Source organism: Phyllostomus hastatus, unplaced genomic scaffold (assembly GCF_019186645.2).
Source record: "Phyllostomus hastatus isolate PE091 unplaced genomic scaffold, TTU_PhHast_1.1 phas_scaffold_93, whole genome shotgun sequence".
In the NCBI taxonomy this organism is placed as follows: domain Eukaryota; kingdom Metazoa; phylum Chordata; class Mammalia; order Chiroptera; family Phyllostomidae; genus Phyllostomus; species Phyllostomus hastatus.
This window is the reverse complement of record NW_025334042.1, coordinates 43727094-43751677: the sequence shown is the minus strand read 5'-3', so window position 1 is coordinate 43751677 and position 24584 is coordinate 43727094. Positions and strand designations below refer to the sequence as shown.

Sequence of the window (24584 nt, the reverse complement as noted above, 5' to 3'; positions counted from 1 at the left end):
ACAAACAAACTGATTGTTCAAACATAAAATGGAAAATTAAAAAACAAGAAACTGAGAGGGTGCTATGAGAGTACAGAGTAAGGACATTCAGGACAGTGGTGGGGTTTAGTGAAGTTTTATTTTTTCCTCTACAGGGGATGGCCAAACAGAGTCCTGAGTAAATAACTTTGCTAGGCAACAAAGATGGAAAGGGAGTTTCACATAATGAGCCAGAGATGCAAATGTAGTGTGAGAGAGAATTATTAGTAATTGAGTACTATAAAGGGAAGGAAATGGGTAAATCTGGCTGGGGTCGGATTGCAGGGGGGCTTATGACTCAACATAGGAGCTTCAATTTTATCTGATAGGTGATGGAAATTCATTGAAAAATCTTAAGCAGGAGAGAAACAATGTCTGATTTGGCCCCCAGGTCCCTGTGGGTCTCCAAGAGGCTCCCACAGGTGGTACAATGCATAGGTCTCAAGCTTGGGAATAACTGTCACATGATAATACTATAAAATAAAACAAATTGAGATTTTCTTCCATTCATATTTTGAAGGTTCATTGCCCATTGCAGGAGCAGGGAAACCGAGCTGTTCCCAGTGGTGTAAATGCCCCCTGTACTATGCCCTACCCAACCCCCTCTGAGGAAACTCACAGATGTGAACCATCCAGTTACCATATTTGTTCAAATGAGAAAGCAAGAAAATGAGGGTCTCAGTGAGGTCATACAATTGTTTTATTCATACTCCCTTGTGCTGGTTAAGTGTCTCCCAGGAAAGAAGAACCCAAGTGGCAGGGAATGTGGTTAGGGACTGTCACTGAGCCGGCAGCAGCCACAGCATACTCCAGGGCTGGGAATGAACACGAGAACCAGGCAAAAGGATGGTTAGTGGTTATTTGCTCATTTCCTGGCCTCTAGTTCCTCAAATGAGAGCAAGAGAACCAGTGTTATACGGTTGCATATCGAGGAACAGAACTCCAAAGATCTGGCCGTGAGGGGAATCAGAAAGAATGGGAAGGATTTTAAGTCTCCAGTGCTAGGGACGACTCTGAGAGAGAGTGTGGGACAAGATGCATCAGTAAGAGGCTGTGAGGGGTGTTAGGGAAGGGGCCCAGCTGTGATAGGGGTGGAGGGACGGTGTGGTGAACACGACTGAGAGGGTTCTTCCAGGTGGCAGGCAGGGGCAGGGACAGGGTTGGGCAGATGTGCTCATTCTGTCCACTCCTTCTTAATGGACAGGTTCCACTCCCAGGTGAGGTGGTCGTGCTTGTCATCGTCGGTGAAGAAGGACTTGTTGTGGTAGGTGCCTCGGGCCAGCATGCCTTTGGGAGCCTCCTCGATGGGAGTCAGGAACTCATACTCTTCTGGCCGAGGCCCGTAGCTGCCGACCATAAACGTGGCTTTATCCACTGGGAAGAAAGAAACGTTCATCAGGGTAAGAGTCTGATAGAGGAAAAACAAACACTGCAGACTGGAGACCTGGAGCACAGCGCATGGTGATCAAAGCCAAGGGCGATGGTTTCCAGGCCTGGCTAAGCATCAGATTTCCTGGGGCACCTTTTTCCTTCTTATTTTTTAAAAAATCTGAGTGCCTTTTAGTATTATACTTTCTTTTAAACTGCCCCCAAAGACTATGGTTCAGTAACCTGCTGTTGGTCCCCCAAATCAGTGTTTTTGAAAAGTGTCACAGCTGATTCTGTGTATCAGAAAAATTATGGTCTCAGTGCTCTAAGTCAATGGAGATGAAGAATGTTTTTGTGGAGATGTAGCAGATTATACCATAAAAAATGCCAGGTGTTCAAAAGGTATAAAATTCTAGTTATAAGGTATGTAACTCCTGGGGACGTAATGTACATCTTGGTATCTATAGTTAATAATATATTGTATATTTGAAAGTTGCTAGGAGAATAGATCTTAAAAGATCTCTTCACAAGAAAGAAATTGTAACTATGCGTGGTGATGGATGTTAAGTAAAATTATTTTGGTAATCATTTCACAATACACATCAAATCATTATGTTATATATCTAAAATGAATACATTATATGTCAATTATATCTCAAACAAAAAAAAATTTAAACCAATTGAGACCTGAGTTCTTTTCTCAGCTCTGCAACTACCTAGGTCATATAACATTTTGGGGCCTCCATTTTTTCTTATATAATAAACTTTAAGGATCTTTTATCTACAGACTACTGTCCTATAAATGCATCAACTGGGGGAGATAAGGTTACAGCTGGTGATCAAAAGGAACAGAATTCATGGGTGGAATAATTGAATTAAATAGGAAAATCAATAATTTAGTTTTAAAAAAGTAAGAATTGGGACAAATGGTGAAAATAGCCAGCCAAAATTATTAATAGATGAATAATGGGGATACATATTAAGAATAAGTAAGGGGTTAGAAAGTATAAATATAGGCAGGTAGGTAGACAGCAGGCAATGTGTTGTTAGCTGTTCAGTGTTGTGAATAATTCTGAAGGAACAACTACAGACACAGTATAGCCCTCTCTGCTAAGTGAGGCAACATAGTCTCTATGCCCGAAGGAAAATAGGAAACTGCACTATTTTTTTTTTCACGAGACTAGGTATTCGAAAGACCAATTAAGTTCTTTCAGGTCAACAACCATCTGTGGGATCTGAGTAACTGAGTGGTTCTCTAGGCTATGCAAATTCATTAGACAATTTCTCCCCCCTCCCTTGTTTCTTGATTTGGTGGAGCTGATGCATTACTGTTCTGCACCTCTGTGGGGGGGAGCCCCTAAGGTAAGGAGCATTGTCAGGGTGCACCCATCGGCTTTTCACTTTTCATTTCTCCCTGCTCTTGCAATGGGAGAGAGCCGAGGACATGTGCCCAAGGCACGTAAGACTGCCGATTAAGGCGTGTTATATTATTTTTCAATGAGACAGCTTTTCTTAATTCCAGAAAGATACTTTTCTTTTTCTTTGTTTAGGAAATTAAGCACTGGTCCCCACCCACCTCCCCCAATGCCGACTCTCATTCCAATAAACACATATACCAGGGAATAGGTTCCTATCTGGGATTTCTCTGACACTCAGGTTTACATCTATGAACTGCTTTTTCCCTTCCCTTCCCTTCCCTTCCCTTCCCTTCCCTTCCCTTCCCTTCCCTTCCCTTCCCTTCCCTTCCCTTCCCTTCCCTTCCTTCCCTTCCCTTCCCTTCCCTTCCCTTCCCTTCCCTTCCCTTCCCTTCCCTTCCCTTCCCTTCCCCTTCCCCTCCCCTTCCCCTTCCCCTCCCCCTCCCTCCCTCCCCTCCCTCCCCTTCCCTTCCCCTTCCCCTCCCCTTCCCTCCCTCCCTTCCCCTTCCCTCCCTTCCCTTCCCTTCCCTTACATTCCCTTCCCTTCCCTCTCTCTCTCTCCTTTCAGGAATACTTTTGTGTACTTTATTTTATTCAGTCTTATCTTGGTTGCTCATCCCCTCTATGAGTAAAAAAGTTGAATTCCAGAAGCCGAATGCCTAAGGTTAGTGGCTGACCAAGTCTAAACTAAGTATCCTGAATGTAGGTCTTGCCATTAGCCTCTAGGTCCAAAGTGTATGTGTGCCCTTTCCTAGGGAAAGTGTCCGCAGCCTTTTTATCAGATTCTGAAATGAGTCTATGCCTAAAACTCGATAATAACCAGAAATGTAAGTACTAGTGAGAAGCAGATTGGGGGACAGTGTGAGGTGCAGGTGCCTTACCTTTCACCCCAGTCCGGTAGGTGTGCTGGACATATTTCAGGCCCGACACAATGTCTCTGTTCACCTGTGGGTGGGAAGGATCCGAACGATTCAGATTAAAGGGGCTCTTTCATTTCTCCTCATTATTCATTCTGATCCTACCTAGCTGAGTCTTCTCTGAGGATAAGAAGACAAGATTTAGTTTAGAATAAGGGTTACTATTATCATTTAGTGTGGTGGCATGGCAGAGATTGGAGAGAGGCGTTCACGAGGCTCCCTGTTGCCAATCTGGTTTTAATCATTGAATACTGTGATTTTGGGTTTGGGGAGGGGTGGTTAATCAAAACATTGTCTCAATATTATTCATTATCTTTCTCCTTCCTCAATGGTCCAGAGACTGGTCTTGATCTCCCCCTCCCTGATACTACCGGCCAGAAAGCTGTCTTTGTCTTAGGGAAGGTTATAAAACCACTTATGGGAAATGTTATGTAAACATCTGAAAATCCCAGCCTAAGAAATGACCCACCTAGCATATGACAGACAAACAACAAGGAGAAAAGCCGTAATGGAAAATCAGGTCGAGAGGGTGGTTGTGCCTCTAATGCAGGTATAATTGGAGGTCGAGGGTTGAGGAGATGGGTCACAGGAAAACATCCTCCGATGTGTAAATAATGGGTAAAAGCCACTTGTGTTTGGTGAGTATGTTGGATGTCTGTCATTTTCAGACGTTGTCTGAGGTCGTGATACTTTCCCAAGCCTTTCAAAGAAAATGCACTAAAGCAGAATGAAAATAGAGACAGTGCAAGTAAGCACTCTGTTTTTCCATTAGTCACTTTACCTAGGACTGAACTGGGTTGTCCGTTAATTTTATATAGTAGTCATGCTTATCCAAACAAATTAAAGTGGACATTGCATCATTAGCTGGAAGGCTTGGTTAATTGTTCACTAATATGAAGAATTTAAGCATCTTCTAATAATTTCTCCTGAACAATAATTATGGCTCCCTTTTCGTTTTGGACAGAGTAATTAAAGCAATCTGTCAGTGCTACATTGTTGGTAATGAGGTAGCATAGCAGTGAATCTGGCTGGCTTAGGTTCTAGCCCGTCATTCAGTAAACTCTGTAGTATAAACCCAGCAGACAAAATAAAAACACATTGAAGACACTGTGATAAAACAAAGCCCAAACTTTCTAATTACTCTGACTCCCACAAGCGCTTCATAAAAATAGGAAAAAATAAATGGATTTTTCTAGAAGTCTGTAAGGTGGTCCTTTGGGCCTAGTAGGAGGTGTGGTCTGGTGGGAATGAGACCTAACAACAGGAATAATGGTGCTGTAGGGATAAGGACTTTAAAACAAAGAGTTTCCTGTTTTCCTACTACTCCATAGAATGTCCGTTTAATATACATGTGTTTGAGATGGATAAAAAAGTATGAATATCCTTAGCATTCTCTTCCTCTGCCTGAGCACCCTTCCCCTTTGTCTCTCCCACACCAGGGGGAAGAGGCCTTGGTGCCATGAACGGAAGTGGAACCTGTGGAAGTCAGAGGCACTACGTCTCCTTAGGAGATGGAAGAAAGAAAAGCAGAAGCTGACAGAACCATCTCAGGCTCGATTGTCAAAGAGCGTTGTGAAGTGTTGGTGGGGAAAGAGAACCCCGAGAGCCGCTAAGCAGGGTAAAGAAAGAGGGATTGAGGATATGCCGCTGGTGTTAGACATGCAAACTTTCTTGGACATTCTTCAAGTGTAGAGTTAAATTGCTTTTCAATTATTTTCAATTTTGAACTGCTGTTTCTTCTAATGGTAGCTTTGTGCTGGGACAGGCCACAGAGTGAGTGGTTCAGCTTCATGTGGGCTACCCTTAGAAAGTGAGTGATCTTTCTCCTGTGAAAATCAAGGCCAAACCTCTGAGGCAGATGGGACTTGAAACCCCTTCTGGGCCCTCCTTCTCCACCACCTTACTGTGTCACCCTGACCCAGGAGGACCCACACTACCACCTTCCTCCTCGGCCTCCTCACCCAGAGCAGGAGCCCCCGCTCCAGGCCTTTCTTTCTCATCTCATTCTCATTAAATTTACCTGTCATGTTTCATTTAACTTGATAAAAACCATTTCATTTGATAAAATCTGGCTTACTAAATTGATACATCAGGGCAGTAACGTTAATGATTACAAACTGATTGCGGTGTGACCTATGCTAGGCATATTTGGATATAATGTCTCACAGAACTCTCAGGTGCGTTAGTAATAAATAGTACTACAGGAAACAAGGAAGTGAACCATAGCTCAGTGCCTATTATAGAGCAGGCATTGACAAATATTTTCAGAATGAAATTATTTTGAGGCATATTTGTATGTGGTGGAGAGTGATTGTTCCTGGCCCCCGAATCCCACCTTGCACCAGGGGCAAGAAGGGCCTGGTGTGTCAATAGGAGGGGGTGGGGCTTTCCTCGGAGGAGCCCAGGCCCGGGAGGACACGACTGAGTGGGAAGAGTGCAACCACGGCAAACAGAAGCAAGTAAGGGCAGACAATGAATTTCTCATCTGTTTGTTTTCAGATTCAAGGTTATTTTTCTCCATTTTGGCTGCTCACTGGGATGTGTGCCTATTCATTATGCATCCATTTATCTCCTGTTTAGCTTTGCGCTTACCTATTCACCTGCTCCACAAAGTAAATTGTAATCTTCAGTTATTTACCAAGGACCACACTCCTTGGCTTTGTGTAAGAATTACTGAGCAGCTAGAGCGGAGGCTCTGTTGGTGCGGTTTTCTTTTCCTAATCATTCATTCATTCACCTATTTCTCAGTAAGTACTCACTAAATATTTACCATTTACCAAGTTCTGTGTGAATTATTGGAAAGAAGGGATATAAATCTCTCCTGATCTCAACGAGCTTAGGCTGTGTAGGAGAGCAACGACACAAGTGTAGCCATACAAAGCAGCGTGTGCCGTGTCAGTGGGAGTATGAGGAGTTCACAGACAGCGATCCCACCAGCCTAAGTAACCAGTGGAGGAGGTCCTGGTCGGGACAAGGCAGAAGGCAAGGGTGTGTCCCAACAGGTGGGGCCCAGAGTTGGGGAGAAGACAGTCCAGCTCCATGGGAAAAAAGAAAAAAAAACCCCAAAAAGTATGCTAACATGGTAATGCAAGAAATTTGATTCTTTTTCTTCCTTTGATTATAGGAAGGATTTAAATTTTATAAAACATATAGGGCAAGATACTTACTTTGAAGTGAATTTTGACTCTGTATTCAACACCTTCCTTTAGCACAAAAGTTTCTTTTTTGAGGGCTTCAAGATCCCCTGTAGAAGTGAATTTAGAAAGAGTTTAATCTTCTCAGAAAGAGATACAAAAGTTGATGAATGAAGTTTAAGCTCCAGAGCCTTCTGCTGGGCCCATCAGAGAGACGTGGTCCACATGGCCCTCCCCTCTAAGAACTTATAGAAGTGGTGGCTTGAGGTGCCTGACATCTTACAGCTACATAGAAAAGAGATGTGATTTAGTCTGACAACAACCCTACGAACATACAAAATGTTACCGGTAATGAGTTAATGTACAAAAAATAAGTCTTTCTTAATTGTCAGTAATAAACACAAGTTTTAATCAATCGCCCTAGAGGGAAGTCTGAACTGTCTTTCTATTAACTGTATTGAAAATGGCGTTACATTATGTGGTCAAACAGAAAGATGATCAAAGAGGTAAAGAATATGCCCCTGAGCCTCAAATGAAGAAATACGGGAAAAATTCCACATAGGAGCACCAGCTGTTTGTTTCTATGGATTTGGTCTTGTTCATGGCATTTTGTAGCTTTGACAAATGTACTTGTTTTGATTCCTTTTTATCATTCTAAATGAATTTTCACTTTTGTCCTTAATTTTGCATTTGCAATTTCATATTATTTTTCTTAAGGAATGTCACTGAAGTTATAAAAGCTTTGGGCTCCATAACAGTGGGACCTGCCTTCTTTCCTGTTCCCTGGTTAGAGGGACAAGCATTCTCTGCTCTGGCCCCTGCGTGACCCTGTACAATCTGACATTCAGGAGCGAGTGTCTGCTCCGGGCACAGGCTCGATGCTAGGGGCTGGGACCAGCAGACTATATATATCTGGGATTCAGCTCTGTAGCTTCTCTGTGAGAGAAAACCAAATTTGGGTTTCCTGGTACTGGGAAAAGGGACAGAGACCACACTTTTCCTGCAATAATATCAAGCCCTTTGAAAAAGAACAAGTTTCCTCACACTAATTCAGACCTCATGTTACAAAATGACAGCTGTACCTGGTAACATTCGCAAGGGGAGGGTCTGAACTGAGTCCTGGTGGGAGAGCGCGCGCATGGGTCTCTCCTGGAGGGATGCTAGGCCGTGGGGGTGGTTGAATATAGTGTGTCTGCTCTAACGATTTCAGTTGAAGAGGAAGCATCTTCTCAGCCTCTGATTTCCTCCCTCTGACAGAAAAGCCCATATAAGGTAAAGAGTGGATGCGTTTTGTGAGAGGGGAACTACCTGCTGCTCACTAAGCCTGCTGTTCTAGTCATGCTGTGCTATGTCTGCAGGTTCACTTTTTCAGTCAGGTAATTTGTTTTTTCCACAAAAGGCCTGCCTTTAACCCCCAACCTCTTGGTGCTGTGGCCCTTATTTCCAACGGGTGTGCATTTCCCCTGTAATACCTGCCTTCCCAGAGTCTCCTTTTCTCCTCAAGACCTAAGTCTCAGGAAAGGACTTGACCCTTGTCACAGTAAAGTGGAAGAAAATAACATCTTAATTTGTGCATTTTTTTTCAGGAGGCGAGGAGTTGCTTGTTTTAAAAAATCATAGCTTTAAGTTAGTATGTATTTAACAATGGAATTCCTGGCATTATTCAGGAGGTCTTAGATTGCTTCTTGCCTTCAGGTAAGTTCTGTAGCTGATAGAAGATCAATACTTTCTCTGTCATTTAGATTGTTGTAAACATTACAGTTCCAGAAGCATACGTCATGCTTCTTAGTATTTCCATCTTTTTACATGGATAGTAATTCTGCTCTCGTGTGCAGATAAAAATCTGAAGTAAACCTGATTCAAGTAAATATATTCAGTACCTATGCATGCAGCCTCTTCAGTCAGAGACAGAGACTGGCTGTCCCTAAGCATGGTCAGTATTCTGTACCCTGAGAGCAGTGATGTGTGCACGGGTTGCAGCCCATGCATCTCGGGGAGTCACTTTGCTGGGAGAGGGGACAAAGAGCAAGTTTCTCCAATGACATCATTAGATGTCCCCACAACAGCGCAGATGTGCCCACTTACCAGTGAGGTCCATGGTGATTGGTCCTGGGGCAGTCTCACAGACCAGGGTAAGGCGGGTGACAACGACATTGGGAGCTGTGGGGTCTGCGGATTCAAAATGAAATGTAAGTCCAAGGAAGAGACATGTATGTACTGTGTGTGTGCATGCACATTTCAAGCAGAGAGAGAGAGTATAAAAAGAAAGGTGATAACTCTCTCTGGAGTAGAAGTGACATGGTGGATTCACCATGCTTCATCACAATGGCCTTATAAATTACAGTGATGTGATTATATGCTTCCAGCCCTTGTAGGTCCATCTTAATTATACACAGCAGAGACTTCCTGAGTGGCTGTGGGCAAGGTACTGTCCTAGCTGGGCACTGCTGATACCTTTCTTTGGGCCATGTCTGGGTCTGCCATAGTGTATGTGGAAGTGATGAAAGGTTAGGTAAGGAGTGTGAAGGAGAAAGAGAAGATGGAGAGAAAAACATGAGAGAATGGAGACAATACAATTCTAAATGGTAATCTGAAATTCTTTCTAAATCCTCCTTATGCGTTATTTTTCATTGTTTCGGTGCTGACTTGTACCTTCCTCCAAATAAAATGTAATTATACACTCCATAACTATATTCAACATCTATACATCATGGTCCACTCACTTAACCCTGGAAGCTCTTGGTACTCTTTCCTTTGCCCCGGCTGCAGAGTAGCCAAAATGCATGCTTATCTGGGACCCTCTACCTGACCCCCAGCCTCATACACACACCTGCTATCACAGGACCATCCCCCAGGAGTGTTTTCTTGTACTTAGTTAGACTTTCATCATCTTTGTCCATCTCCTGCAGCTCTTGTAAGGATTTCTGAGGTGGAGGCTTATAATTGAGCTTCCCATCCAGTTCATCCTCCTCCTCCTCCACGTGTGGTTCTGGGGCTTTTTCAGTCATTTTGATCTATTTTGGAGACAGAGAGGATGATAGTCCATTAGCCAAAATCAGTGGATATGAACAACATTTGTAAGGGTGCTGTTGGCATTATCTTTGCCCTAATGGACTTCCATAGTTGTCAGTGATTTTCCAGGAGATGTTCTCCTAATTTCATCTCATTGTATTTCATGAAATAAGAATATCATGCATTCCAGTCTTTTCTCTGCCACGCCTGACTTTTTTTGTACAGTAATGAGTTCCACCTGTTCACTGAATAAAACTGACAAAAATAGTTTATTTGTGAATGATATGCTGCAAGTGAAGCAACTTAGCACAAGCAGGCCTGGCTAATGAGCAAATAGCCCCAGTTTAAATAGTTATAATAGAAGTTATCATGGTCCTCCAAACCCAGCCAATCTTGCTAGTATCAAAGCTCTGAGAATGTACAATCCAGATATGATGGTTTCAAGAGACAGGTGGAGTGCTTCCCAGAGAAAGTTGGCTTCTTCCCATTAATTGACTCTTCCTCTGAACTCCTGCCATACCTCAAATGTAACTCATGAGAAGTTGTAGGACCCGCATGGTACCTGCCTGAGGTGTCTAAGTTGTGCCACTCAGCACAGCTAATAATTCCTTGAGGGCAGGTACTAGGTCCTATGTTTCTCTTGAATCTCCCATAACACTCGAAATACTTGAGGTATTTTATAAACATTCACTGATTGATGCACTGGGTTCTTATGTTTACTTCTGTTTTTCTGAAATGATACAAAATAGCAAAGGACTCCAAATTTTTCTAGACAAAATTGTAATTACAACTTTTGTACCTTCCAATGATCTCCCATTTTGGGACCTACTTCCATTTTGGCACCTCCCACCTCTCCCCAGATTTCCAATGACCTTGCACTCCAACACCTCACCCAAGCATGCCCTGAAGTCTGTCTTTTCCACCATCATCTACATTTACTTATTTTGTGTTAAAAAATTGAGGGGAGATCTAATAAAACTATTCACATTTAAGGTTAATGACAGAATAATAGGTTTAAAATTTATTCCTCTTTAGGCATGTATAGTCAGAGCTTTTCAGAGCTGAAAGGAACTTTAGGGGTGACATGTTCCAGCTCACCATTTAATCATTGAGAAAAGTGAAACTGAGAGAGTAAGAGAATTGCCCAAGTTCACATAGCTAGATGACAGGCAGTGTCCTAATAAAGAGGAAAAAAAATCTCTACTTGAAGAATTTCAGGTCCCATGACAGGCCCCATGGCTTGAGCTATTTGGGGCAACAAGGGAGGTATTTGGGCAAGGAGATCATTTCTTGATTTCCATCAGTTCTACCCTGAGGGTAACTCCCTCTGCCTGTGGGTAGAGGCCTCGTTGCTCCGGAGTGGCACAATTATAGGGCAAAAATCTATCACATCTCATCCTGAGTAACTCTGAACTTCTGTAAAGTGCCCTGAGAGTGAAGTTATCTCTGTCCAAAATCAGTTGTGGTTTGAAGTTTCAACGCCACTCTCATTGACAACAGGAAGAAAAATAGTTTGGAAGTCAAGTAAAAGTAATTTTAACAGAAAAAAGAAAAAAACAAGAAAATGGTATCTTTTGGCTCATTGAATCTCTTCTAGCAAAATAACAAGCCAAACATGATGGGCCTGGGTCAACTCTGAAAACAGTCTTGCAATGCCCAGGTCCTCTTCCTGTGTAGGAAGGAAACTTGTAGGCTGTTTCCATGGTAACTCTTGCCTCAGCTGAAGAACCACTCAAAGCTTAGTTCTAAACAGCACAATAAACATAGTGACTGATTCAGCTCATATTCCAAACAACACTTAGGGAAAGTGAATGGACTGGTTGGAAAAACAATGAAGGAGGCAGTGGGTGGAGGTTGCAGATCATGGGTAGTTTAAGGACAGTCACTAGGAGGCAGATGAAGAGTAACCCAGAAGAGACCAACCAGATGAGACAGGTTCTTCTCTGCTGACATTCAGGAGCCTGGCCAGATACCCAGGGTGGAAATCACATAACAAACCAGAGGATGGAGCCTCAGGAAGGCTGTCTAGACATGGGGCATCTCAGCCCCCATGGACACGCCTTTCTGAAAATATATTGCTTGGTTCTAACAAGTCATCTGCTTAAAGTCTTGACTATTAGACTTCACACCGAGCCATGAATTTGTTCAAGGTGATTTCGGTAACTTGGAGGGAACTGTAATTCTGCATCCTCAAATCTCAGTTCTGAAATGAGAATAAGAGAATGAGAGAAGAGAGAATGAGAGAATGAGAGAGACAGAGAGAGAGAGAGGGATCTGGTCTACGACAGGATCCACTAACCCCTAACAGTGTGATGATCATGGGCAAGTCAATGTATCTGTCATCCAGATCTTGATCTTCTCATTAGTAAACATGAAACTTATATCAGACCTATATTTCTTTGATTTATTGCAAACAAATACAATAATTTCTCTGTAAAAGTGAGACCCCAATTTATTTAAAGACATTGAAGAGCAGAGGACAATATGGGATTACTATATGAACTTGTTGCATTCAAAAGGAGGACATTCAGGACCACATTACAATAATTTGGTCTCATTATGTAGCTTAGGAAAGAGGAAGTATGAGGCTAGACAATCCAACACCAGCTCATTCTGGTAAGCTGATTAGGAAAAAGATGAAACTGTCATCCTATGGCACATAATGGACTGAAAAAAACAATTCTCAGGGAAAGCCCCTTTAAAGCAAAATTAAGGTCACAAAAATTTGGTGAGCACCTACTGTTTACAAGACACTGTGTTTCAGAATGTAAGTTAGTCTCCAAAGTGGAGGAGGCGTCGGAGGGTGAACAATCTGGTCATACTGAAAAGGCCCAGCTGGTGTGATGGATTTTTGGAGATTACAGGTCTCTAATAAACATATAATAAAAGTCATGGTCCTTATAAAAGGAAAATATACCCATGAAACTGTGCAAGCAGTTCAGGGGGTTCATGGACCCCTGAAACACTTCATTGACTTTACTGGAGTCCAAGATTAAGAACATGACCTTGAAACTGTAACTTTTGGAAACATGGAACAAGAGTTGAGAAAGTTTCCTTCTCTTTAGGCCTGGCCAGGTCAGTGACACAACTTCACCTCAAGGTAAGGTCAGGTTTATGCACCCAAAACGCTGGGTATATAGAAGCAGGAGACATCAGGTGACAGCTGCCTCTGAGGGAGCGTGACCACAAAACCAGGCAGAGGAGCCAAGGTCCCCAGGGAGGAGGTCTGTAGGAGAAGAGTTCTGTGGTCAGTCTACTTGATTTTGGATGACTATTTCTTCACTGAATTAGGCCTCACCATGCATGGGTTTTGGCTCTGGCTTTGTACCAACTAGCTGTGACCCCCCGAGTGAATGTTTCAACCACTGTAGTTCTTCTTTTCCTCACCCTGGGAGGTGAGGAGCGACAGCAGACCTCCTCTGGGTGCTCTCTTTCTCTAAGGCCTCTACCTGCATGCTTCTTCTGACTTGAAGACAGATTCAGCTAAAATGACACTCAGTTACCTTATTTCTGTTACTGTGCATATAAGAGACTATATGTCCATTTTAGTATTTCAGATTTATGTGAATCCCCCGAAGGTGCTGCAGCTCAAATTTCACAATTTATCTCTGGGGAACCTCAGATTCTCCTAAAGTCCTAGATATAGATGATGTATATAGCTTGACAATGATTTCCCAAACTATATATTTGTGTCTATTTAGCCACAAATGTCAGTTCTCTTTTGGGTGCTTGCTAAAGTGAAAACTGAAATTTTATGGAAATTCTAGAGGGCATTTTCTAATCTTATCATCTAAGGAACAACTGGTTTTATTATTGATAATAATCATAATAATTACAGGGCTAACTGCTGTGATGAAGACTGCCTTTCTTGGTCCTCACTCCACCTCAGGAAACTCTTCTACAGTTTCAGGTGACCTACTGTGTAAGGGGCAGAGAGCAGGTTGTCTGACTTTTGACTACTATGCTGCAGTGTTTCAATTGTGCTTATAAGAAGTAATAATGAAATGATAAAGCACATTAGTCACTTTGGGAATGCACCCAGCGGTGCATAGGCAGAGGTAAATGCTTCCTTGCAACACTCTGCAGGGATAGCTTTAGTAAAGCAGGGAAGTGTCACATAAAGAGGGTTTCAGTGCAACTCTGCCCCTGTGTCACCTTGCGCAAGCCTCTGAACCTCTCTGAGCTCCAGGCTCATCCTCTGCAAAATGAAACCATTGCGTTAGAAGACCTGTGAGTCCTCTTCTTAATCCAGTGGTTCTAAAGCTCCCTACTGTAAAGAGGAAGTGGAGGTGGAGGTGGGGAGCACCTAGCCCATCAGCACAGAACATTCTGGTTGGGCTTTTCTCACCTTCCAGCTCGCCCACTGTTTTCACAAAGAACGGGTTGTTTTGTTTGCTTGCTTCGGTGCATGTTGTTTGTGACTTTGGTTCTTTACACAGGAAAAACAACATGGAGAGTTAACACTGACACATTCAAGGAGATCAATGTGGACTGTGTCAGGTCCCAAAGCACATGTGGCTTTTATTCATGTGCTTACTGCTCCGGTTATCTCTATTTTCTACACTCTGGGTGTCCATTCACTGATGAATTTCTACAGTGCAAACTTCACGGCCCCATGCCTGCTATTCAGTGAAAGAATGACAAGGATTAGATGTGCGGGGGTGGAGACGCAGCCTTCTCCGGCTCAATGAGAATGCCAAATTGAATTCAGCTGGTTACTCACGGCATGAGTATGACACAGCACAATTGATGTTTTTGCTCGCAAACTCAGTGGAATTTCCAAGGTAATGACAGTGATACACACCTACAGATGTACACTAATCTCAGGATAGACCGCATTGTCTGGTTCATTAACTCAGTTCCAAATTAGTTGAGGGCAAGAAAAGGTGAAACTCTTGAGTTTATATGAAACGAATTCCCTGGTTAATTCAGAGAAAGGTGAGCTTCATGCCTACCGGAGCATGGACTTTGAGTCTGATGGGTCGGAGACTCAAAATGTGGTTTGCAGGACTTGACTTATTATAGGACATAACACAAGTTATTAACCTCACCGAGCCCAAGTTTTACCATCAGTAAAGTGGGGATGGCAATCTTTCTGTAGGAGGTTGAAGAGCTGGAGAAAACGTATGAAAAGCTGTAGGAGTCTACTGACTAATAGTAGATGTTCAGTAACTGTCCCTTCCTCTCCTCCCTTCCCTGCAATGCTGTCTGTTCTGTCGCACAGCTTTGGCGAAGCGAGGTAACTGCCTGCCCAGGCTCCAAACATGCTCCCTTCGATCTGCAGTGTTGACAATATCCACTCCTTCCTCCTTAAAATAGATTCTGTTTCTTTGGGGAGCACTTTGTCTCTTCACAAGAACTTCTGGGAATTGCAGAGATTGTTTATGAACTGAATCAACCTTAAAATGAGGCTGTCACTATTCTGTTTCTCTAAAAAATTTCCACATGGACAATTTAATTTTAGATTCTATTTATTGCTCCCTGTTATAGTTGAAGCCAGAGGTCACTCTGTGAATGATGAGAAAGGCACAGCTAAGGGAGAGAATTCCCTCTGAGTCTGGAGCAAAACCTGTAAAGACTTGACTCATGTCCTCAAATTGCCCAATCATGCATCTAGAAGCACAGGTCATGAATATTAGACAGAAGAGGTAGAGAAAAGGGAGGGAGGGGGAGAGAGAAATGTGGAAGTACCAGAATGGGGGGATTTCCATCAGAGAAGTACTTATGGCCGTAAGCTGCAGCACTGGCCAGCCACCCCACCACCTCCACTCCATAGATTCAGTCATACTCTGCCCACATCTGGAGCTGCAGCTCTAGAGCGGCCATGGAGAGTCTAGCCATCTCTGGAGGACTGCCGACATTTCAGAGCCAGCCAAGGATTTGGGTCTGCTTCGCTGCCTGCTTGGTGATTTGGCTTATTTGGGGCATCAAAGTTGGTCCCTTGGGCCACCAGAGCTGTCTGGGTTTTGGAGTCTTCCCTGGTGTTTCAGTGTTCCCTAGTGACATGGAGGAACTGGTGTTTCCTGGGGTCCTCAGAGCTGCTCTCTACCACCTCACCCCATGAAGAACTCTCAGAACTACACAGCTGCATGAAAGGAACCAGCCCCGCACCTGTGGGGACAGTGCCTGGTCAGGTGCAGTAAACATTATAATAAATCCTGAGGAGGGTACAAATTACTAGAAGCAGAATTCATTGTTTGACATTTCCTTTGGTGAGAGAAACTATACATTATTTCTTGCCTGTGCATTCGTAGTAATATACTCTTCTGACTTAGATTCATATGCTAAAGGAGGGGGAATTTCACTCCCTTTAAACTTTTCTGGGTATCTAGCCCATAAAGTCACTGTGCTGGGCATTTTCAAAAATATTTACTTTAAGTGCTCCTTAAAGAAAACTGCATTAAGGAAGTCATTATGAGGCAAAAGACTATACTACAGTAACTCACTACAGTTTTAAATGAAACATGAAAAATTAGACAGAAGTAAAGATATTTTTTAATGACCACTTGTGCTCAGAGTATCAGTCCCTCTAAGAAAACCCCAGTCAATTTTGCCAGCTTTGACTGTGGGGAGCAGAGTGTAACACAGCCCAGAGCAACTGAGTGCTTATTGAATGAATAAACGTTGAAGTTTTAGGGGCAACATGAGACCCATCTCGGAGTTTGCCATTGTGGACTGACCCAGGAACAGGATGCTCAGACTGGTATTAAAGAAAATTTCTCCCATGGGACATTTCCTAAAACGTCCTTCTGAGGCACTGAAGCTACCCACCCCCTCCCCCACCCCCTGCAATCCCCTCAGTGTGTGACATTAGTGGAGTCACGTAACACTGCTGAGGCTCACTGTCCTTCCTGTGTCCTCTCAGGATTCAAATTTAAAAGTTTCTCACTCCAGGCCTAACACATTGAAGGTACTCCACATATGCGGGCTCTCTTCCTCAAGGTGACTATTTTTTTTCCTCCTCGGGGCTTCTCTCTCCCCGCTAGCTGAAGTTTGTAATTTACTGTGTTCCCATACACTGGCCCAGGCCCTCATTTCTCTGTCGCATTGACTTTGCTGGTCTGAGTTTCCACTGAAAGCAGAACCTTGACGTTGCTCACAGCATACCCGCCTAGGGACAAACTCATGCTCTCCCACACAAGGGACAACCAAGTTTCAGTGCCTGGACGATGCCAGCCGGTTTCTCTTTGGCTGTGACACAGTTGTTCCACGTGTGCTGGGTCTGTGTAGCTCAGAGGGAGACTTAGAATTTCACCCGTCTCCCCAAACGGTTAGATGATCTTGTTACTATGCTTGTGTCATATCTAAATTGGGAGGGGAAATCTCTTGTAAATTTAATGAAAGCAAAGCAATGGCAAACATGAATGAGACCTGCCGGTGCCCGGACTCACTCGGGCCAATACAGATTCCTTGATTTCCCTTGCTCGGCCATCCCTGCAGTGCGAATCCAGCACGCTAACCCCGATTTCAGTGGCTCGTGGTCTCTCTGTGAAGGGGCGACTACAGGAACCCCCAAGGGCGAGCTGTCTGCCTTCCCTCACCTTGAACAGAGACCAGCTCAGGGTTTTATCAGACCCGCCCCACAAGTGACCCTACATCTAGAGTTTAATTACAGACTATGTTAATTCCATAAAATATGCCGACCAGAAGAGCCTCAAAAAGGAGAATTTCAGGTCATGCCTAAAGCACTGCTAATGGAGGCCAAACTCAGACCTCGATATTTGGAAGGCCCACGAAGCAGGTGTCCTAGCTGGGTCCATTTTTCTAGAATCTATCTCTTAAACTATTCAGTGACTTCCGTCTTTGCTTCTGGTTCTCTCACACGTAGAGACCTATTCTTTCGCAACAGCAGCACTTATCTTTCTGCCCATCCTACTGCAGGAATTTAACTTGGGGTTTTTGTTAGTGGTGGAAATTCTATCCGTGTATGACTGCTGAGTAAATAACCATGCATGCCATCCACTGCCCTTGCCTGCTGATAGTTAAATCCCATTGTACCCTAAGGGAGGCTTTCCTTATGCATTTCTCTTGTATTGTCAGACAGCTCTTCAGTGGAAGACCATTTAATGTTTGACAGCTTTGAACCTTTTTCTTTTCCCTTTGCAATCAGTCTCTTTAAGTCTACTTAAAAACAGGAAACCACACATCTCCACCCCAGCACCACCCCACCATCCTCTGACAAGTTCTGTATCAGTTTGGATCTACACAGTTTTGCTCCCGAGCCTGGCAAGATGCCTGCTCCCACCTGGTAGGAAAGCCCCCGCACCCTGCCACTCCCCAGTCGTTGTGCTCACAGCCCTTCTCCAGGACGTTCGGGATTTTCTCTCCTGGGCTGCAGGCTGCTTCTCCTTGCTCACCGAGCTGAGCTGTCTCCCCTGAGTTATTGCCACCATCCCCTGCTATGACTTCCCTTTCTGTGCAGTACTGTTCCGGGGTCTCCTTAGTATTTTCTTATCATGAAGTTCGTTTTAAAGAGGAACTGACCCTCTAAACAAACAATAAACTGTAAAGGGCTGTAGCCTAATTTACAGATTTCCTGTGCATTTTTCTGTGCCCACCTGCAGCCTTCCCCACCCCACGGATTTCAACTTACATTCAGTAGTTCACGTCTCTGCCTGGGGTGCCTCTCTCTCTCAACTCGGACTTCTGAGTGCTGGCAGTTAAAACAGGAAGGAAGTTAATGACAAAAAAAATGTTTTAAACCCACTAGAAGAGGAAACCCTGGGCTGTCTCAAATCCTGTTCTGTACTGCGTATCTCTCGATCAGCTAGCTCTGAGCAGCATTTTTGTCAATTAATGGCATATGTGAGAGCATGACTGCTCATGTGAACATGGGTATGCATAAATGTTCATGCAGGGGAGTGGAGCCTGCAGCCATGGGTGCGATGCATAATTGTGTAATACGTCTAAAAATCAAGTCATTTCAGTGCACGAGCTTTCTGAGACACCTAGTCTAAAACCAGGAGCAACAAATTCCCACAGGCTTTACTTTATACCACTAACTTCTGTTCCTATGGGGTCTCTGCCAGCTTCTTCATCCGCCAGAGATGGTGAAAGTTTGTTGGCAGCAAATGTAGGGTGCTAAGAAATCATAAATGTTAACTGCATATATTTGGCCCTACATTTTAAAATGTGTCCTCAAACAGATTTTTTGAGTTTTGTTGGTCATGATTTCAAGATGTAGCTTTGTATCTCAGTACAAACAACCAACTGTTATTTGTTGTAGTTTTCACTATTTTTTCTTCTAAATAAAAAGAAGCCAAAGGATAGCTCTTGATTAAACCTAAGAGTGCAGCTTACAAAATAAAGTAACACTTCATTAATTCATACTTTTCCAACTCAGGTCTTGTGAGAATTTTACAAGTATGGAAATTCACTTCATACCATATTTGAGGAAATGGGTTGTGAACTAATTTAAATGGGAACAAGTCGCAGAGAACACATTTAAACCATTTGAGGAAAAAAACAGTTTTTAAGCACCCGAGGCACATTTATTTTCTCCACACATTTTTGTAGCTGCTGTCATTAATAAATTCTAATTCATGGTAATATCTCAATATTCAGTGCTTACATTGTTTCAGCATGTTTAGAGCTAACTAATCAAGCACATATATGAGAAGAGACTGACCCTTATTTTGCTGTCATTTACATGGACTGCATTTTGTTCACTTCGTTTTGTAAACCTCTGTAGCCAATGGAACCGAAACCGCAAGGTGGTCATGCGGTGGGAGGACAGAAGTTATTCTATAAAAATATGAAGAGGAAAATGATATGTAAGTGAAATTAGTAAAAGCACTGAAAACCAAATACAGATTGAACTATAAAGGTTGAATTACAGGGTTGGAAGTAATGTACGAGAAAGCATCTACCAGAGTTCTGACCTCAGCGTAAGTGCCCAGTAAATGGTCCAGGCTAAGAAAATCATCACCATCATCATTATTTCATGATTTCCTCGTCACAGTTTGGTCCTCATTACTGCATAGCTAGTGTTAGCATGACTAGAAAAAAGCTGTTCTCCAGAAAGCAACAAATGAATGAACAAAGCAAACAAAAAACCTCATTGACATGGATGACAGTGTCGTGGTTACCAGAGGGGAAGGGGGCTGGGAGGAGATTGAAGAGGGTAAAGGGGGTCAAACACATGTTGATAAAGCGACTAAAGTTTGGGTGATGAGTACGCAGAGCAATAATCAGATGATATAATATTGTACAGTTCAAACTTATGTAATCTCATTAACCAACATCACCCTAACAAATCTAATTTTTAAAAAAACAGAAATAATGAATCAAAAAGAAGTGTTGTTTTATCTAAGTACTCACAACCAACTTGCACACATCTCAAACTTCACTTCTTCCTTTGAAGCTTTCTTCCACTGATTCCAGTGGGCTGTTTTTCTGATCTCCTTGAGTATGCATTGTTTATATAACGTAATTTAGTATATTAGTAAACACTGGCTTGTACTATTAAGTGGTTATTATTAGACTGATGTCTCCACCCAAATATAAAATACATGAGGAAAAGGCTGTGTCTTACATGCCTTGTATTCCGTGGAGTGCCTTGACTGAATTGTGCAAGAGTTTGAGTAAAATTCTTTGGAAGTATATCTGTCTAAATTAGACAGAAATGCCTACATTCTTTCTTCTTCCCCTCCCCCTCCATCTTTTCCCTCTGATGGTACTGTTGCTTTGGGGAAGAAGAAGTATAGTCATGTGTTTGCAGGGGTTACTGACACTATACTTTCATATATATGACATAGTAAACTACCTTATTCAAGACTTCATAAACCTTGTCATAAAGGCTCATTTTTAAGTACAAATCCCTTATTTGATATGTGATTTGTGAATATTTTATTCTAGTATGTAACTTGTCTTTTCATTCTCTTATCAGAGTTTTTTAGAGAGGAAAAGTTTTTTTTAATCATTGTTCAAGTACAGTTTTCTGTCTTTTACTCCCATCCCAGCCCACCCCCCAGTTCTCCCCACCTCCCTCCCATTTCCACCCTGCCTAGTTTTTGTCCATGTGTCCTTTATACTTGTTCCTGTAAACCCTTCCACTTTTCCCCTGAAATTCTCTTCCCTCTCTGCTCTGGTGATTGTCAGCCTGCTTTCTATTTCTGTGTCTTTGGTTATATTTTTCTTGTTTGTTTGTCTTGTTGTTTAGGTTCCTGTTAAAGGTGAGATCATATGGTATTTGTCTTTCACTGCCTGGCTTATTTCACTCAGCATAATGCTCTCCAGTTCCATCCATGCTGAGAGGAAAAGTTTTTGTTTCACCTTTTTAAAGTACATTTTATTAATTATGCTATTACAGTTATCCCATTTTTCCCCTTTGCCCACCTCTGCCCAGTACCCCCCTTACTTCCAGCAGTCTCCCCGCAGCCCTTGGCTTATGCCCATGGATTGTGAGTTGATAGTTGTTTGCTGTCATTTTAATTTCATAGTTTTGATCTTCTTTTTCTTAAATAAGTCCCTTTAACATTTTATGAAATAATGGCTTGGTGATGATGAACTCCTTTAGCTTTACCTTTTCTGGAAAGCACTTTATCTGCCCTTCCATTCTAAATGATAGTTTTGATGGATAATCTAGGTTGTATGTCCTTGTTTTTCATCCCTTTGAATGCTTCTTTCCAGCCCCTTCTTGCCTGCAAGGTTTCTGTTGAGAAATCAGCTGACAGTCTTATGGGAACTCCTTTGCAGGTAACTCTCCACTTTTCTCTTGCTGCTTTTAAGATTCTCTCTTTATGTTTAATCTTTGGCATTTTAATTATGCTGTGTCTTGATGTGGTCTTCTTTGGGTCCAACTTGGTTGGGATTCTCTATGCTTCCTGGATTTGCATGTCTACTTCATTTGCCAAAGTAGGGGAGTGTTCTTTCATTATTTTTCAAATACATATCCAATTTCTTGCTCTTTCTCTTCTTTTTCTGGTATCCCTATGACACAAATGTTGGACCTCTTGAAGTTGTCCCAGAGGCTGCTCATACCATTTTCATTTTTTGGATCCTTTTTTCTTCTTGTTTTTCTGATTGGTTGTTTTTTGCTTCCTAATGTTTCAAATCATTGATTCATTCACTGTACTGTTGTTTCCCCATAAACTGTTCTTTATTTCAATTAGTGTATCCTATGTTTCTGACTGTATCTTTTTTATGTTGTTGAGGTCCTCACTAAGTTCCTTGAGCATTTTGAACTCTGCATCTGATAGATTGCTTATCTCCATTTCACTTAGCTCTTTTTCTGGAGTTTTGCTCTGTTCTTTCATTTGGGCCATGTATCTTTGTATCCTGGTTTTGGTAGTCTCCCTGTGTTTATTTCTATGTATTAGATAGAGCTGCTTTTACTCCATGTCTTGGTAGTGTGGTTTAATGTATTAAGTGTCCAGAAGGGTTCAGTGGCACAGTCTCCCTTATCACCCAAGCTGGGTATTTCATATGTGCCCTTCATGTGGGCTGGGAACACCCTCCTCTTGTAGTTGAGCCTTGGTTGCTGTTGCCAGATCAGTGGGAGGGATTTACCCAGGCTAGTCAGCCACAAGGACTGGCTATGACCACCTATCACCAACCTCTGCCTTTCATGGAGGATCAGCTGTGCAGGGGCAGTGTGGTGCTGCTCCACAGTGGTCTATAGCTGTCCACGGGGTGCATTGGCCTGGGGTTTCCTGGGTGGTGCAGCCCATAGCCAGCCCCCACCTGTGTTTTGCCTGGAACTGCCCTTCCTGAGCTATAAAGCAATCTGAGATGGCAGCTACTTGTGCTGGGCTTGGAGATTCCCAGGTGAAGCCAAGCTGTGAAACTAATTTGGCTGCTTCTATTGCCCAGCCTAGAGCTCACTGTTGCTTGTTTGATAGGATTTAGGAGGTTGTGAAGCACGAGCCAAGATCAGCCATTCATGTGGAAAAGAAGCTTGGGTGGGCCTGTAAGTTGGTTGGGGCAGAGTCTCTGGGAATCTCCAAGGTGGGTCAAACAGTGTTAGCCAGATTGATGGAGTCTCCAATATGGCACCAGCCTGCTGGCTCTGTGGCTCTGTGGAGGGAGGGTTCAGAAATGGGACAATGGTCACTGCTCACCCAAATGCCAGACACTTCAGCCTCTCCCAGTATGCCACTGGAGTCCTTCAAACTGCCACCCTGGTGCTGGAGCCCAGAGGAAGTGAGTCTGAGTAGGTGAATCCGTGTGTGGGTTCTTTAAGAACTGCTTGGGGGTCCAGCAGTTTCTTCCACCAACTTAATTCCCACTGGTTTTTGCAGCCAGAAATTGTGGGGACTTACATTCCTGGCCCTGGAAACCTGGGCTGGGGGTCCTGGTGTGGGGCTGGGTCTGCTCACTCCTGAGATATACCTCCTGAATTTTTATCTACCACACATGGGTGAGAGACCAACCTATTCTATGTCTGTGCCCCTCATACCAGTTCAGATGGATGTGGTCTCTTTAATTCCATAGTTGTCGGACTTCCATTCAACTCAATTTCTGATGATTCTGATTGATTTTTTTTTAATGTTTTACTTGTAATTTTGATGTGGTTGTGTGAAAAGGTGAGCCATGTGTGCTTACACTGCCATCTTGATTGGAAGCCAATTTTTTTTTAATTTTGGTGAAGTCAAATATATTTGTTTTTTCCTGTTATGAATTGTACTTTCACTGGCAAGTAAGACCTCCTTAGTTAGTCCAAGACCCCAAACATTTTCTCCTATTTTTTTCTAAAAGTTTACAATTTCATATTTTGCATATATGTCTGATACATTTTAAACTAGTTTCTTTCTTTCTTTCTTTTACAGGGTATGAGATTTAGGTGGGAAGTTTTAGGAGCATAAAGTATGAGGTTTAGATGTTCATTCTCCAGCACCAGTTGTTGAACAAGATCTCATTTGTACAGTCAATTTCTTCTCCACCTTTGTTAAAAATTAATTAGGCACATTCGTGTGGGTCTATACCTAGGTTCTCTATTCTGTTTCATTGATTGTGAGTCTATTCCTCTGTCAATACCATGCTGTCCTGACCAATGTATCTGTATAGTAAGCCTTACAGGAAGGATGAGTAATTCCTTCCCATCTTACTTTCTACTTTCTCAAAATTGTTTTGGCTTGTACAGTCTCTGCTTCCATATAAATTTTAGAATAAACTTATCTACATCTACAGAAAACCATGCTGGATGGATTTTTATAGGAATTACATTAAGCACAGATCAATTTAAGAAGAATTGACATCTTTATTATGTTGAGTCTTCCAATCAGTAAACATGGTATATTTCTCTAATTACTTAGGTCTTCTTTGATTTCTTTAACTACCATTTGTAGTTTTTAATCATATAAATCCTATACATGTTTTTCTAGATTTACACCTAATTATTTTATTTTCTTGAGAGCAATTATAAATGACAGTACTTTTATTATTATTTTAAAATTGTAAACACAAATATTAAATTTATTTACACATGAGAATGAACATTTCCCCTTCAAATTTGTCATATCTACAGGCTATTTGCCTATTTCAGTCATCTTTTTCTTTCTCTTTGTAAAAAATTGAGGTATAATTAACATATAATATATTAATTTCAGGTGTACAACATAATGATTCAGTATTTGTACATACTGCAAAATGATCACCACAATTATGTCTAGTTAACATGTCACCGTACATACTTACAAAGTTTTTGTCTTGTGGTGAGAACTTTTAAGATCTACCCTCATAGAAACTTTGAAATATGCAATACTGTGCAGTTTTATTAT

General features: G+C 42.4%; 1 protein-coding gene across 2 annotated transcripts; it reads right to left on the bottom strand.

Annotated features, from left to right (window-relative positions):
* Positions 1–700: 700 nt before the first annotated feature.
* ARHGDIB (Rho GDP dissociation inhibitor beta) lies at positions 701–18614 on the bottom strand. 2 transcript variants are annotated; one of them, XM_045829401.1, is made up of 6 exons: positions 18458–18614; positions 9683–9866; positions 8938–9021; positions 6886–6962; positions 3683–3746; positions 701–1392 (listed from the first exon to the last, which is right to left on the bottom strand). In XM_045829401.1, exons 2-6 carry the CDS (start codon positions 9858–9860, stop codon positions 1193–1195), a joined length of 603 nt encoding a protein of 200 aa, XP_045685357.1. In that variant the 5' UTR covers positions 9861–9866; positions 18458–18614; the 3' UTR covers positions 701–1192. The 2 variants fall into 2 exon arrangements, with proteins under 2 accessions (XP_045685357.1, XP_045685356.1); XM_045829400.1 differs by lacking the exon at positions 18458–18614 and adding an exon at positions 11788–11806.
* Between the last annotated feature and the right edge of the window lie 5970 nt (positions 18615–24584).